Below are 15,348 nucleotides of genomic sequence, written 5' to 3'. Positions count from 1 at the left end.
AGATTGCGGGGAATTGTGTGTTTCGTTAAACGGAGGAAGAGATGATTTTAGTCGGGATAATGCGATGATTTTTCAATTATTTCACATTGTGGAACTATTCGAGGTTGATTCCAGAGGAGAAACGGCGGGACGAGACATTTTTTTAAATATCCCGTGGAACAGGAAATTGTGCAGGTTCGTGTAGGTTCCGTGAATGAGACGAATTGTCGGAGCGTGCGTTCAGAGACAGCGGAAATGGAGAAATGTAGCTTAAGTCTACCGCGATAAGAGTTTCCATGGAATCGCGGAGAAAACAGAACACGCTGTTTGCGTATAGTGGACTTTGACAAAGCTCGCGATACGGGAGAATCGATCGTTCTACGAGAAAATTCTGGATCGTAGAATTCGTGGCGCGACGTCGTCGCGAAGGGAACAGTAGGAAACCGGCCGACGAGCGCGTTTCAGAGGGGAAATGACGTGGGGAATTTTAGCGCGATGAATTTCGATGGCTTCGACCGGGGAGTCGATTTTGCGAAAGAAAGGAAAACGAACGACGCGACTCGGAGAAACGTTCCCCGGAGGGGTTCAGGTGAGATATCGCGAGCCGTTACCTGGCCGCAATTAAGCGAGAGTGTGAGGCGGCAATTACAGATACAAAGGGAGCGGCGGCTGTTGAACGTCTCTCGACGTCGGAAGCTTTGTAATTAGTCATATTTAGCAGCGTCGAGAGATAGAAATCACGAGTTCGCGGAACAGCCGGACGAAGGTCTGGCGAGAAAGAGGGTCTCTGGTTGCGCGGATTCAGCCGCGGAGACACGCGATCCTCTGTGGTATTACCGTCGCGACCGTGCAAATTATCGTCTTTCGGAAAATGGTTTTTAATAGGTAATGGGGGGTTCTGTAGATGAAATGCTTTTTGCCGAAGAGAAACTTTTTGTTCGAGTTTTTCGTCGTTATGTAGTTGTGAAGCCTTGATAAAGTGTCGTTAATTTAAAACTGTTTTTTGGTATCAACGGTTGTAGCCGTGGTGAAACTACAGCTTCGTATCCGATCACCGAAGTCAAGCTGCACGGAGGTGAACCCGCAGTTGGGATGGGTGACCGCTTTTTCACCCCCTATGAAAATCACGATGGTAGGTTTTTTCGGGCTGAAATTTATTACCGCGATACCTAACTATATCAACGTAATTCTATACTAAAACACTACTACATGAATGTGCTACTACACTAAGGTGGTAGCTTCTACCCTAACTTCGTACTATATCAACGTAATCCTACACTATGATGGTACTACCATAAAATATTTCTACGGAAGCTTGTATTCCCACACCAACCCACAGTGTTGTTACTCCAACTCACTCATCCCATAATTCTACTACAATACAAACCTTGAATACCATTCTCTACCGCATTACCAAACCAAACCACAATTTCTCCAACATACTGGCACATTTACCATTCAATCTCTCAACCAACAATTCCTCAACGAAGGACAATATTTCCTACGAAAGTTCCTCGTCAATCACCAGCCACCATAAACTTTCTCTCTCTCCTCTCCGCAGTCCAAGAGTCTCAAGAGCACGACTCGGTTATATACTAACCACCGTATATCCAACTTGTTACTCACGACACGCGCAACAAGACGTCGACGTAGCCGTGCTCCGGGACCTTAAGACGATTATCCTCTGCTCGGTCACTCGGCCGCGGACCTCTTCGTCTCGCCTCCTCCTCCTCGTCCGCTCGCCTCCCTAATTGGAGAGGCCCAATTTCTGTGTTAGAGGGTTACGCGAGGGTCGAGCAACGGCCGTAAACGGATTACTATCGCGTCACGGCTGTCAAATAAAATATTCGTCGGCCATCATTCGTGGACAAGCGTTAAACGCTCTTCAACTACCGTACGTACGAGTACGTTAGAGAAGCATGGAGGCGCTTATCTAAGTTCAAGGTAACAACCACACGCTTGTCCTAGATCTTTTCTTGCGTGAAACCGGGGGAAAAAGCGGCGACTCGTGAACCTCTGAGAAAGCTTGACTGTTTTTTGGAGATCGATCGAAGACTTTGATGCAAAAATTGGTCATCTCTCTGCTTTCTTTCAAACCCTAAATTTAGTGTAGTGAATTTAGTTCGGTGAATAAACTGGAGATGAGTTTTATTTTGGAATATATTTTAATATATTTTACATATTTTCTGATTTCTGAAGAAGTCCTTTTTATTTCTTTCTTGTAGAATCTCCATTTTTGGAGATGGGGTACAGGCTGTCTCGTTGATAGAAACGAAAAAATGTATTTTCGATCTACGGATTTGCAAGATTTTAGTTTTACGTGCAAATAGTAGACGGAGGTAAATCGCGTTTTTTTTTAAACGGTGCTTTATTGCCGTTTCCGTTGAAAATAATACCTGGAAGCAATTATTTTCCCGTTCCTTGTTATTCCACCAGCACGCTCCGAGCGATCTCTCGCCGCTCGTTTTCTATGGGAGGAAACGCTCTCCAGCGGAAGCGATATACTGTAATTGGTGTCCTTTAAAAACTACCATGGGATCCTCCCTGAAACCCTTTCGTTTATGATCCTCCTTATCGCGTATTTATTCCTTTGTGCCCGCTATCCTCTAAACAAATTCGTCCTTCTTTTTATTGCCTTCCCTTCCTGTCGGAACTTTATCCACAGAATGGTTACAAAATATTCAACCATTTGGCTAGAATCTTAAAATCTTTTCGAATACACTGTTAACCCTTGACTACAGACGTCTGTCTTTAAAACGTCGGGCAGAGTCTCTCAAACTACTTGGAAATTGTGTTTAACTACGAAATTTTGTGAAAAATTTAAAAATTAAAATTTCAAAATTAGTAATTCCAAAAATTAAAGCGAAAGTACGCAAGGGACAAGGTTCAAGGCTTAAATTAAGGTGAAAGTGTGCCAAAAAACGACAACGGCACAGTGAGAGAAAATATTCAAAACGCCTATAGAATGTCAAGGTCACAGTACAAAAAAATATTCAAAGTGCCTATAGGGGCCAAAGACTCGGCGCGAGAAAATATTCAAAACGCCTATAGGCGCAAAGTGCACAGCGCGAGAAAATATTCAAAACGCCTATCAAAGAACAGCCGTTATCAGCAAATTTCACTTTAGATAAGAAACGAAGCTTCCTTTTCTCTTCGCTATCTACCTCATTTTCTTCCGTATATCGATTTGTCCCATCAATTTTTCCCTTTTTCATCATCGATCACTCGTTTTAACGATTTTACAAAAATTCTTCACATCTCTCCTCAACAAATTTCGATGACACTTCCAAATGTGCAACTAACCCGCGCAACAAGCCTCGATGTTGCATAAACCAGGGACAAAGGAGGAGAAAAACGTAGCGTAGAAACGGCGGGAACGGAAATAGTAGCGCGTGAAAGGGAGCCGCCTAAACGCGACTCGTCGGAATTTCGATTTCTCCGTGAATGGGCTCCCTGTTCAAGGTTTTTCGTCGAGAAAATCGCCCCGCGAGGCTTCATGTGGGAGACCCTTTGTGACTGGTCGTGTCAAGTGGCCAAGCTGGAGAACTTAATTCTACCGAGGGGAGAAAAAAGGAAATTAGAAAAGATTAAAGAAAAAGAGAGAGAGAAAAAGGACACAGCTTCGCTGGTTGTGCAATTAGCACCGTGGTTGATTCAATGGAAAAACGTATACGCTATACACAGGATGATGAATCGCGTGAACCCATGGGATATCACGTTCCGTGAAAGATAATTTGTTAACAAGTTTGTACAGCTCTGTCTAGTTACGTGAATTATGCAGAGGTTCAGGTTCTGTTTCATGAAAAATACATCCGAGCTGATGAATAGATTAATTACTCGTGCACCGTTGGATCTTAATCAAAAGAACGATCGTTTCGTTGCTAAGCCTACAATCTTCTTCTTGTTCTCGATAAAAAAAAAAAAAAAGAAGAAAATCACCTCTCTCTCTCTCTAGACTATCTTCGTAATTTTACCATCTTCTTTGATTTCGTGCTAAAAAAAATTCTTTCTCGTTATTTTCATCTACAGTGGTGAAAAAAAAGGAAGTCCAGTAATAATGCAAAAAGGATGTTTGCGCCGTGATTATGGTACTACTACCGGCCGAAGTTGCCGTATATTTACTTAGGAGCGGCTCACGACGCTTATCTATCGCGATAGCGGCATGAAACGTGTACTTTGGAAACGCATCTGCGTGCAACAATTGCGTAAAGTAGTAAACAGTACACGCATATCGTTTCGACAACCGTCTCCCGGTACTTGCCTCCCGTTCCTTCCTTAATTAGCTTAATTAACGTTTAATTAAACCGCCCAGAGCGTCGACAAACCGCGATCCTTATCGGCCGCCATTTTCGAAACGACGTCGATCATTATCCGTTTAACGACGACTGGTTCTTTCGTACTTTTAACTAATTGGCCGATAAGCATCTACCATTGGCTACACCGAACGCACGAAATATCGTGTATTTTGTTGCGAATACATAGTCTCGTGCGTATACTGCATACGATGTGTGTAAGAGGTTAGGAAACCTGCGATTATTCTCCCCTTTTCTTTATCGTCGTCCTGTTTATTACCTCGTTTCGTTCGGCATTACACATTACATAAGGAATAATTCATATTTCGTACCTTCCGAGTGAATAATGAAATCGTCTGGTTTCTCGTCTCGGGGATGTATCTTTTTCACTCGGTAATTCCGATTGAAATTTCGCGTCGCGTGCCACCGACCAGCGCGTTTCTCACGCGACCACGTGGATTCCCGAAATATTTGAACGCGGCGTCTGCGCAGATCCAGGCGCAGCCGGGCCCCGCGCATGCGCCCTCCTCCGCACAGTTCCCCGAATGCATCTCCCGAAACAACCCTCGAGAGATGTGTTCAGTGACGAGGCGCGCCGCGCTCCAGTCGGACGTTGTTTTTTTTCTTATCATTATTTCCCTCGTGTGTTCTTCTAAACTTGTATCTTCCACTCTGTTATTCATTAGAATTTCTCTCTTCTTTCACCGTTGAAAACTCGTTTGTAGTTTTATCTAGTGACATTATCGACACTTCTGATATATCGTGAGAACTTGAGAGATTTTTCATACAAGGTGTTAGAAATGATCGTTACAACATGTTCGCGTTGAGAGCTAGTAGTTGATACAGTTTCTAATTCACGTGTTCGAGAAATAACTGGAAATATGAAGATCAAGGAGGAGAACCAGTACGCGAAACGGAGCATCGAATATTTCGGTAACGTTCCTTCTATTATTACTCACAATGGTTGACTTTAATTAATAATATATATAGAGGGGGGTCGATTAATAACCACCGGTGCTAAACTTACTCGAGGAAAAATTCCATCGAGCCTCAAATGGGAACGTTATATTGTTTACAAATGTGCTCCAGTGTTCCATATAACGTTTTAAGGGCCAGTTGAGCATGCGCGACAATACGGACGATTAAAAATTTTAATCAACCTCGATGACGTTGTTTCGAACCGATGAAAAATTTATTAGAATTCACGATACGAGTTACGCGCGTACTACACGTATGTCGTATAAATAGAAAGTCGACGATTTTTCTTTTCTCAGAAACTATCGTCGGTCATTTTTCTCTTCTTTCTTCTGTTTTTATTCATAAAACGTCCTTCGAGAAATTCCACGACGGAGACATTTTCGTGCATTCGAAAGCACTGTTGTCGTCCTGATGCACTCGATGCGCAGGATATGCAGTATGCTAATCGTATGCGGGGGCACGGCGCGCCGCGGCGAATACAAATGGCAGCCAGCTGCCACCATCTTTGCGCCGCGCTGGCCTTTTCTTCTCTCCTCCTTCGTTTCCACCGTCTATTATCCCATTTGACGAGTGTTTCGAGGATAAAGAAGACAGTCTCTGTGTAAAACTATCGAGGGTAGGTTTTTATTTCTTCTTCTTCACTTTTTCTTCTTGGGATTTATGAACCGAGTAATTGGATTAAGAGGCAACGAGTACCGTCGTCTTTCGGTTACAACGATCTCTTTTACGATGCAGCAGGGTGCTTTTGGTGAGAATGTAGATGTTGTATCGTAGGTGTGGCTTGTGGGATGTTGTAATTGTAGTTTGGAAGAAAATTTTAAAGAGGAAGGTTAGAATAGAAGTTTGAAGAAAAGATTGAAGTTGTATTAGCTGAGGTTGCTGTAAATTGAACGATTATTTTTCTGTTGTAACAACGCTGAATTCTTCTAAAAACAACTTCAATTTATCACTAAAAAATCAACGCAAATATTTTAATAAAAACAGAGATTACTGTAAACTGACGAAGAATGGTAGCTGTCCCATTATAGCAACGCTGACTTCTTCCATAAACAACTTCCATTTTTCTCCAAAAAAACAACGCACACATTGCTATATCTTGCTCGGACATTTTTTAATGAAAACAGAGACTACTATAAACTCGACAAATTCTTTGACGACGAAGAACGATACCTGTCCCGTTACAACAACCTTCGTTTCTTCTAAAAACAACTTTAATTTACTACCAAAAAATCAACGCAAAATTTCATGTATCCTTTCCGCACATTTTTTTAATAAAAACAAAGATCGCGATAAATTGAACAAACTCTTTAATAGCAACTCCTGTTCCACCGCAACAACTCTGATTTCTCCCGAAAAACAACTCCCATTTACTACCAAAAAAACAACGCAAATATTGACATACCTCTCCAACCATTTTTTGAAGTTGCAACAAATTGAACAATCTCTCTACCAATTAACAATAATTCCTCCAAAAACAACTCCAAAAAAATCAACGCAAATTTCCCGACGTCCTTTCCAAGAACACCTCTCCCCACAAAAGAAAAGCTACAAACCTCCTCTCTCGCTAAAAGAACAATAAAAAGAAAATAAACGTTCTCCAACCACGTCAAACCCTGTCCACCTCAAAACAAACGAAGACGTAGCACCGATCGTTAAACATTCGACCCTCGTCCGTCGTAATTATGGGCATCGTCTAATTTCTGAGTCCGTACGTGAAAACAATGACGCGAACGTCCAATCGTCGAGGCAGTGGGGGAGGTTCGAATTCGACGATGGTCATTCCACGTATCGAATCGATCCGAACGAAACGGTCAGTCGTCGTCGATAGATCAAAGGTGTCGTTCGATTCGGATCCTCCAACTTCGACAACGCACACGCAACTCGACCGGGGAAAGAGAGAGTTGAGGGAAGAAGAGAATCTTCGGTTTCTTCGACAACGATGAGAGAGAAAATGCGGGAATAGTCGTTTGGTGAACACGTCTCTCTCTCTCTCTCTTTCTCTCTCTCGAGAAAGAAAGAAAGGAAGAAATGGGCGAAATGGGCGAAATGCTGGTCCCGCAGAAAAATATGGCGAACACGTGCGAAACACCAAGATCGCGGCGACGAAACCGGCCGACCTTCTTGGATTTGTCCAACATCACGCGTGAGTGTCTCGTTTTCCTCGTAATTTATGCAGTACTCGCGTGTCTTTGCACTTCTTTACCCGGCTGCTTTGCCCCTCGAAGCGAACAGATTTTCGTTGTCCAAACCGCTCCGTTCCTCCTCTTCTTGCACGATTTTTTCTTCTCTTCTTCTTTCCACGCGAATTTTTGGGCGTTTCTTTTCTTTGGGGAGGATTTAAGTGTAATTTCACGGCGAGTGTGTTCTTCTGATGTTGAGAGGGAGATTGTTGCAAGTAAGAGTGTTTTTCTGTCGGGGATGGAAATTTGGTGGGAGTATAAAAGAAATGATGGTTGATACGGTGTTTTCGTGTTTGCTCGGAGAAATAGGATTGACGGAGGAGCGAGGTAAAAATTGAACGTGGGTGGATGGAGTGATTCGTAGCTGTGGAGGAACGAGAATAGTCGGTCTGTTTGTGTAAAAGTATATTAAGAGGTGCATTAAGACGGCTGATGAGGTTTCTTTCCCTTTTATGCGCTTCGATGTAACAGAGTTGCTTCGAAGCTACGGTAATCGCTGCTTTGATATTCCATCAGACTTTGCTATTTACGTTAGCGAAGTAACGGAACATGAAATAGGTTTTCTTTAAGTTTGAAATAGAGGGAGATGAATTATTAGCTTCTTTCGATTATTCTTCCTTGATTTAAGAGAGGAAGGTAAATGGAAAGTGGAGATACAGTGATCGCTTCTCTGATATTCCATCAGACTCTCGTTTCGATATTAGTGAAGTAGCGAAACGCGAAAGAAATATTTTTGAAAATGTGGAAAAGGGGAAATTATAAAAAAAGGGGGAAATGAATCTCTCGATTCTTTCCGATATTTTTTCTAAATTTTAGCGGAAAATAAATCGCTCGCTTCTTTCAATTATTTCTTCTTAAATTATAAAAAAAGGGGGAAATGAATCTCTCGATTCTTTCCGATATTTTTTCTAAATTTTAGCGGAAAATAAATCGCTCGCTTCTTTCAATTATTTCTTCTTAAATTATAAAAAAAGGGGGAAATGAATCTCTCGATTCTTTCCGATATTTTTTCTAAATTTTAGCGGAAAATAAATCGCTCGCTTCTTTCAATTATTTCTTCTTAAATTATAAAAAAAGGGGGAAATGAATCTCTCGATTCTTTCCGATATTTTTTCTAAATTTTAGCGGAAAATAAATCGCTCGCTTCTTTCAATTATTTCTTCTTAAATTATAAAAAAAGGGGGAAATGAATCTCTCGATTCTTTCCGATATTTTTTCTAAATTTTAGCGGAAAATAAATCGCTCGCTTCTTTCAATTATTTCTTCTTAAATTATAAAAAAAGGGGGAAATGAATCTCTCGATTCTTTCCGATATTTTTTCTAAATTTTAGCGGAAAATAAATCGCTCGCTTCTTTCAATTATTTCTTCTTAAATTATAAAAAAAGGGGGAAATGAATCTCTCGATTCTTTCCGATATTTTTTCTAAATTTTAGCGGAAAATAAATCGCTCGCTTCTTTCAATTATTTCTTCTTAAATTATAAAAAAAGGGGGAAATGAATCTCTCGATTCTTTCCGATATTTTTTCTAAATTTTAGCGGAAAATAAATCGCTCGCTTCTTTCAATTATTTCTTCTTAAATTATAAAAAAAGGGGGAAATGAATCTCTCGATTCTTTCCGATATTTTTTCTAAATTTTAGCGGAAAATAAATCGCTCGCTTCTTTCAATTATTTCTTCTTAAATTATAAAAAAAGGGGGAAATGAATCTCTCGATTCTTTCCGATATTTTTTCTAAATTTTAGCGGAAAATAAATCGCTCGCTTCTTTCAATTATTTCTTCTTAAATTATAAAAAAAGGGGGAAATGAATCTCTCGATTCTTTCCGATATTTTTTCTAAATTTAAGAGGAAAATAAATCGCTCGCTTCTTTCAATTATTTTGTGGAACGAAGATTCTCTTACGATCTTCAAAGGAGACGAAAGGAGAAATGGGATCGATCGATCGGCCGATCGATGCGAGGGCGTTATATTTTTCGAAAACATCCGTTATACGGCACTTCCTGTCGAGCAAAGGCTAAGATCGTGTTACGAAGAGAACGCATAACGGCCCGCGACTTTAATCGTTCGCGACTATTAATTCGGTGGAAGACCGGATACGCCGAAAACGGAAGCCACGCGCGTCACGTAGCGAACGCAAGTGCCGCCAACATGGCGGCTCTGCGAGCCAAGTACGGGAAGGAATATTTTCGATCGCCGATAGACGTCTATCGCTTCTGAACCTTTCATTCGCTTCAACAGAGAAATATTTCTTCCAGAAGAAATACTTCTTTTATCCGATCGAAATCGTTATCTTCAGTGAGAAAAAGAAAAGAAGTTTGCGAATTCGTCAATATTCCAAGGAATTCGGGGTAATGAAATTTAAATTTATTCAATCGAAATCATTATTTTCACCGAGAAAAAGAAGAAATTTGCGAATTCGCGAGTAATTGCAAATTCATAAATATTCCAAGGCATTAATGGTAATTTCATTAAAATTTAAACTGTTAACCGATGGAGACGAGTTAGCTATTTAATATTCGGTTAATATTTCGAACCCAATAATTTATTCATCGAGAGATTATTCATTTTCAGCTGTACAACGTAAAACACGTTATTCCCATTTGCAGAAATTAAAATGAAATTATCGCCTGCAATTTTCACTCGTTTTATTTATAAATTATACAGATTAGAGTTCTGTTTAACCCTTTGCGATCGGTGCCGCCATAGTGGCGGCATTTCAATTTTGTTCTAGAAATCGGTGTCGCCGCTATGGCGGCATGATCTTTGTTTTGTCAAGTATCATACTTTGGAAAATTACAAAAATTAAAACGTTTTATTTTTATGCACTATAACTAGTATGTATTAAACAAAATGTATCAGTTTCAAAATATTCTGTTTTTCAATATCCTTATATATATAATAAATAAACTATGCAAAAATAACTTTGAAAATTTTAATTTGCTTCGACTAGCTGATAGTCCAACCAGAGAAATGTGCCGATCGCAAAGGGTTAAGAGGTGAATTCAGTTAACAGGTTAAAAATCCTTAAGAAATGAGCAACAATACTAAACAAAAATTTTGAAACACTTCTAAACATCGATAAATGAGGAAAAATTTTAAAGAGGTTAGGATAACAGACGAAAATTTGGTATTTACACCAAGGTTGGTCCTATTTTACAGAAAGAACTGAGATTCTAGTTGATTCTAGTAGAAAAAGTTGACGTCCATGTTCCATAGTGCGCCTCAGGATGGAAACCACGTGTTAGGAACACGGAAACGAACCCTTTGCGCCGACTATGGTGTTCTTCTATTCTTAACAGCGCGTTTATTTGTCCGCGGTTTTCACGGGAAACGGGGCTGGCACAGAGGAACGGGGGAGAAAATGAAAGTTTACCCCGTGCCCGGTTATTTTCAGAGCCTCCGTGCCCTGGAATGTTCGTCGACATTTCTACTGTCCCATAACTTCGCCGTCTATTCCATCCTAACCTAACTCTTTTTTTCCATTAACGGTTCTACAGTACTTTCGTACGTTCGCTTATTCCCAAGCTATGACTGCTTTTGTATCGTTTTCTTTCAAGTAGTTCCATTGTAACTTAGTAAAGTTGAGATCTGTTCTGTAACACCATTTTAAATTTAGTTCCAAAAATGAAAATTTCACGCATAATCAATATATTGCATTAGATTTCCTTAGAATTTAACAAAGTTGAGAGCTGATTTGCTGTACTGTTACAAATTTAGTCCCAAAAATAAATAACTAAATCCAATTTGACAGAGAATTAATCAAATTCCCCTATAATTTACCAAAATTAAACACAACTCTGTTTTACCATCGAAAGCTCAATCCCGAAACAAAATAACTAAATAAAATTTCACAAAAATACCATCACACGGTAAAAACTCTTCCAAAAAAATGTCTTTTCAACGAAGATAAGAATTCCTGTTTATTTCCATCTCGCCGTAAAATATACGATTCGGTGAAAGCACTCGAACGACAGCTGATAACAGATAGCCTGTATTATAACCAAAAAAAAGGGGGCGGTGGTGAGGAGGAGAGAGAGAGAGAAAAGAGTAGAAAAATGTGACTCTTTCCGGTTATTTTCGGCTGAAGGGATCGTGAACCCCGGTGCGTTTCCAGTCGGCTTCTAGCAGATATCGATATCGGGCCGGCACAAAAGCCCCGTTGTACGAGAAACGATCGCGGTTATGGAAAACGAACGACCCCATTAATTATACCATTGTACGCTCGATAAACTCGCGAGCTCCTTTTGCTCCTCCACTCTCTCTCTTCCTAAGCTGGCTGCATTGAGAAGTTTAGATAAGAACTCGTCTCGGTTTCGCGCGTTCACTGTTCCGCGACAAATTTCAAGGTTACCGAAATGCAATCGTACGGAGGAAGAACATTTTTCTTATTTTTATCGTTTTTTTGCTTATTTTTCATATATCGCGTGGGTAAACAAAATTTATAAAATCGATTTGAAATTGATATTTCAAATTTTTTGAGTGGATTTTTATTTTCGAAATGCTATATCGACGTAGAAATATGGAAAATGGAGAACGCGTTCGATTTTTTCGAACGAAGGAGGAAAAGAAAGCGAGAGTTTGGTGAATTTCATTAGCCTCGATTGCTTGAATTCTTAATCGAGCTCAACTGTTCAGCTGACTAATTAAAGACTCCCGATTGGTAGCCAATGATCCTTAACGCGATGGAAATAACCTAAATACGTAAACCTCGATTAAGAATTCAAAGAAAAAAAGATTTGCAGCAATAAATAACATTGCAGCCATTTTGATAGTGATAAAATAACTATATCTTTCACACGATATCTAGAAATTTTTATATTCTTCTCTCCTAACCTAGAAAATTATTATCTCTAAAATTACTTTTTTCTATAATCCTGAAATTTATATAATTTGAACACTAAGTTTCTTTCTAATTAACTTTAATGTTACAAAATTTTACAACGAACATTAAATTATTCGAACGCGTTTCACAGTAATTCTTTACTTAGAATTAATAATAAAATGTTTGGATCAATTTTTATACACCCACTGGTCCCCATTTCACACGATTCGTCAATTGCGCGAATAAAAACTGCTCACAGATTTAAACTAAAAAATTTTCTAACCTCAAAACGAAGTTTCAATCTCCAAGCAACTGTTTACCCACACAATTACCAAATCGTCGAAAACAGAGCGTTCGACGTTATCGCGAATATGATCGATGATTTTCACGTCTGGTCGCGATGTCGTTTTCTCGAATAACGCGGAACAAACGCATTAGAAGGGCATTATTTCATTAGCGTCGCGTGTCGCATTAAACGAAACACGAACCACGGAGAGACTAGGGGGAGAAAACTAAAGCAAGGTGTGTCTTCCCGCTAATGCGTTAATAGCTTGCGCGAAATGAACCGCGTTGTTAATTAAAACAACGAAAGAGCTATCGATCCTGAAACGACGCTGTGTGCGTGTTTCGCGATTATTTTCATCGAGTGGGAAATTTTCAGGAGGAGCTGATTTGTCGTTGGAGGTGTTGGTTGTTTAAAAGGGAAAAATGGAATTGTTGCAGGATCACGTTCAGCGACCGGGATCTCGAAGATCGAATCGCACCACGAAGATGACGTTCTGTTCGTGTCCAGCAAGGACAGCGAAATTTCCAGTCTATGGGTGAATTATCTCACAGCCTGCTTCGAGCAGATCAGCAGGCAACAGGGCCGGCCGCCTTTCAAGTAATTGCTCTCGTAGTTTCTACTGCGATATTTTTTGACCAAATTTTTGTACGCTTGGAAAATGTGAATTTGCAGAATTTTTATTTTTATGGTTGACTGTGATAATTTGAAGGTAGAGATGGGTATTTGAAAGTTCAATTTGGAACTGGAATTTGAGATTTGAATATAAGAAGTATTTGGAACTGAGATTTGGATTTTGGATATAAAAATTTGAATTTGAAAATGGAGCTTGACAATTTGAATATAAGAAGGAGTATTTGGAATTGAAACTTGGAATTTGAATGCAAAAATTTAAATTTGGAATTTGAATGTAAAAATTTGAATTTGGAAATGGAGCTTAAAAACTGAATATTGGAATTTGAATGTAAAACTTTGAATTTGAAAATGGAGCTTGAAAACTTGAATATAAGAAGTTGTATTTGGAATTGAAACTTGGAATTTGAATGTAAAAATTTGAATTTGGAATTGAAACTTGGAATTTGAATGTAAAACTTTGAATTTGGAAATGGAGCTTAAAAACTGAATATTGGAATTTGAATATAAAAATTTTAATTTGAAAATGTTGCTTTTGAATGAAAAAATTTAAATTTGGAATTTAAATGTAAAAATTTGAATTTGGAAATGGAGCTTAAAAATTGAATATTGGAATTTGAATATAAAAATTTAAATTTGCAATTAAAACTTGGAATTTGTATATAAAAATTTGAATTTGGAATTGGAAGTTAGAATTTGAATGTAAGAAGTTGTATTTGGAATTGGAACTTGGAATTTGAATGTGAAAATTTGAATTTGAGAATGAAGCTTAGAAACTGAATATTGGAATTTGAATATAAAAATTTGAATTTGGAATTTGAATTTCGAAATGGAGCTTAAAAACTGAACATTGGAATCTGAATATAAAAACTTAAATTTGGAATTGAAACTTGGAATTTGACTACAAAAATTTGAATTTGTAAATGGAGCTTAAAGCCTGAATACAAAACTTTGAATTTGACGTTTGGATTTGAAAACGTGAATTTGGAAACGGAGCTTGAAGACTGAATAAAAAAATTTGAACCAGAAGTTTGGATTTGAAAATTCGAATTTAATAATATAAATTTGACGTTTGGATTCGAAAATTTCAATTTAACGTTTGGATTTGAAAATTTCAATGTACTAATTCGAATTCAAAAATACACCTTTCAATTTCTACGTTAAAGAACCGACAATAACCGCTTAAAAAATATTGCAGGGTACGTCACGTGACAGTCGAAGATCCAATGCTGCCAGGCAGCGAGGAGAGGATTCGATCGGCTCGTTTGCAGATCGTCGTCGTGTGTCCAGTGCTGTTAGAACGAATTCAAAGTCGACCGGAACACGCGACGAGTCTATCTAGGCACCTGATCACCGACAAAGTCCTCGCGATGATGTTGGGCGTGCACGACAGTCACATCAGCGAGTCCCACAAGTCGATCTTGGTCTCTTACAACCAGTGGAGAAAGTTCTTCGTGAAGGACCAGGATGAAACTTTCGTCGGTGAACTATTAGGCGCCGCTGTTGGAATTCTCGGCACAACGCCGCCTCCTGCTCTGAGAAGCGACAAAACCACGTTCTCTGTTCATCCGAAGAAAGTGAAGCTGGTGAGACTGGCGATCTGTAATTTATAATTGACAACGAAGGAAAATTAGCGAAGGAATCTATTGAAATTGTGTTTGAAGTGTAACGTAGGGGAAGTTCCCCTAGCGCCGGACGCTTAAGGGTTTTCTTAAATAAATCTCTCTACCTGTACACACACGACTGAAACGCGCAGAAAACTTATTTTTATTCCTTGTGTCTCCTCTAGGAGATACGCAGAATAACGGCTCCGTAGCGTTTCAATTATTTCAGATATAACTAATGTCCGGTATTAGGTGCCGTCCGGCGTTAAGGGAACTCCCCCTAATGGGTAATGACACTCTAAGAGAACTATCTTCGATCATTTAATAAGATTTATAATGTGTAATTTTGTTAGTGATTTTGAAATTTTGAAAGAATTTTGTTAACGATCTTCAAACTTTAAAATAATTAAAAGAAAAAAGGAAAATTGATGGAGAAATTTATCAAAATTATACATTAGAAATACAGTACAACGGATAACAATGCAATTCGATCCTTAAACACCTAAAATCTCTGACTAAAAAATTCCAAGATTCCACCCACAATTTTCTTTTTTCCTATGAAACTGAGTAAAAAATA

General features: G+C 39.0%; 1 protein-coding gene across 1 annotated transcript in view; it reads left to right on the top strand.

Annotated features, from left to right (window-relative positions):
- The window catches only part of LOC108576371 (phosphoinositide 3-kinase adapter protein 1), a 40,840-nt gene that overhangs the window by 20,756 nt on the left and 4,736 nt on the right, over positions 1-15,348 (top strand). Inside the window, exons 6-7 of the mRNA XM_017939344.1 lie at positions 12,975-13,134; positions 14,366-14,753. Coding sequence (XP_017794833.1) covers positions 12,975-13,134; positions 14,366-14,753 — 548 coding nt within the window. The remainder of the gene's footprint in view (positions 1-12,974; positions 13,135-14,365; positions 14,754-15,348) is intronic.

The sequence above is a fragment of the Habropoda laboriosa genome, unplaced genomic scaffold (genome assembly GCF_001263275.1).
Source record: "Habropoda laboriosa isolate 0110345459 unplaced genomic scaffold, ASM126327v1 scaffold291, whole genome shotgun sequence".
In the NCBI taxonomy this organism is placed as follows: Eukaryota; Metazoa; Arthropoda; class Insecta; order Hymenoptera; family Apidae; genus Habropoda; species Habropoda laboriosa.
The sequence above is the reverse complement of the archived record's forward strand: the minus strand, read 5'-3'. Positions and strand labels throughout refer to the sequence as shown.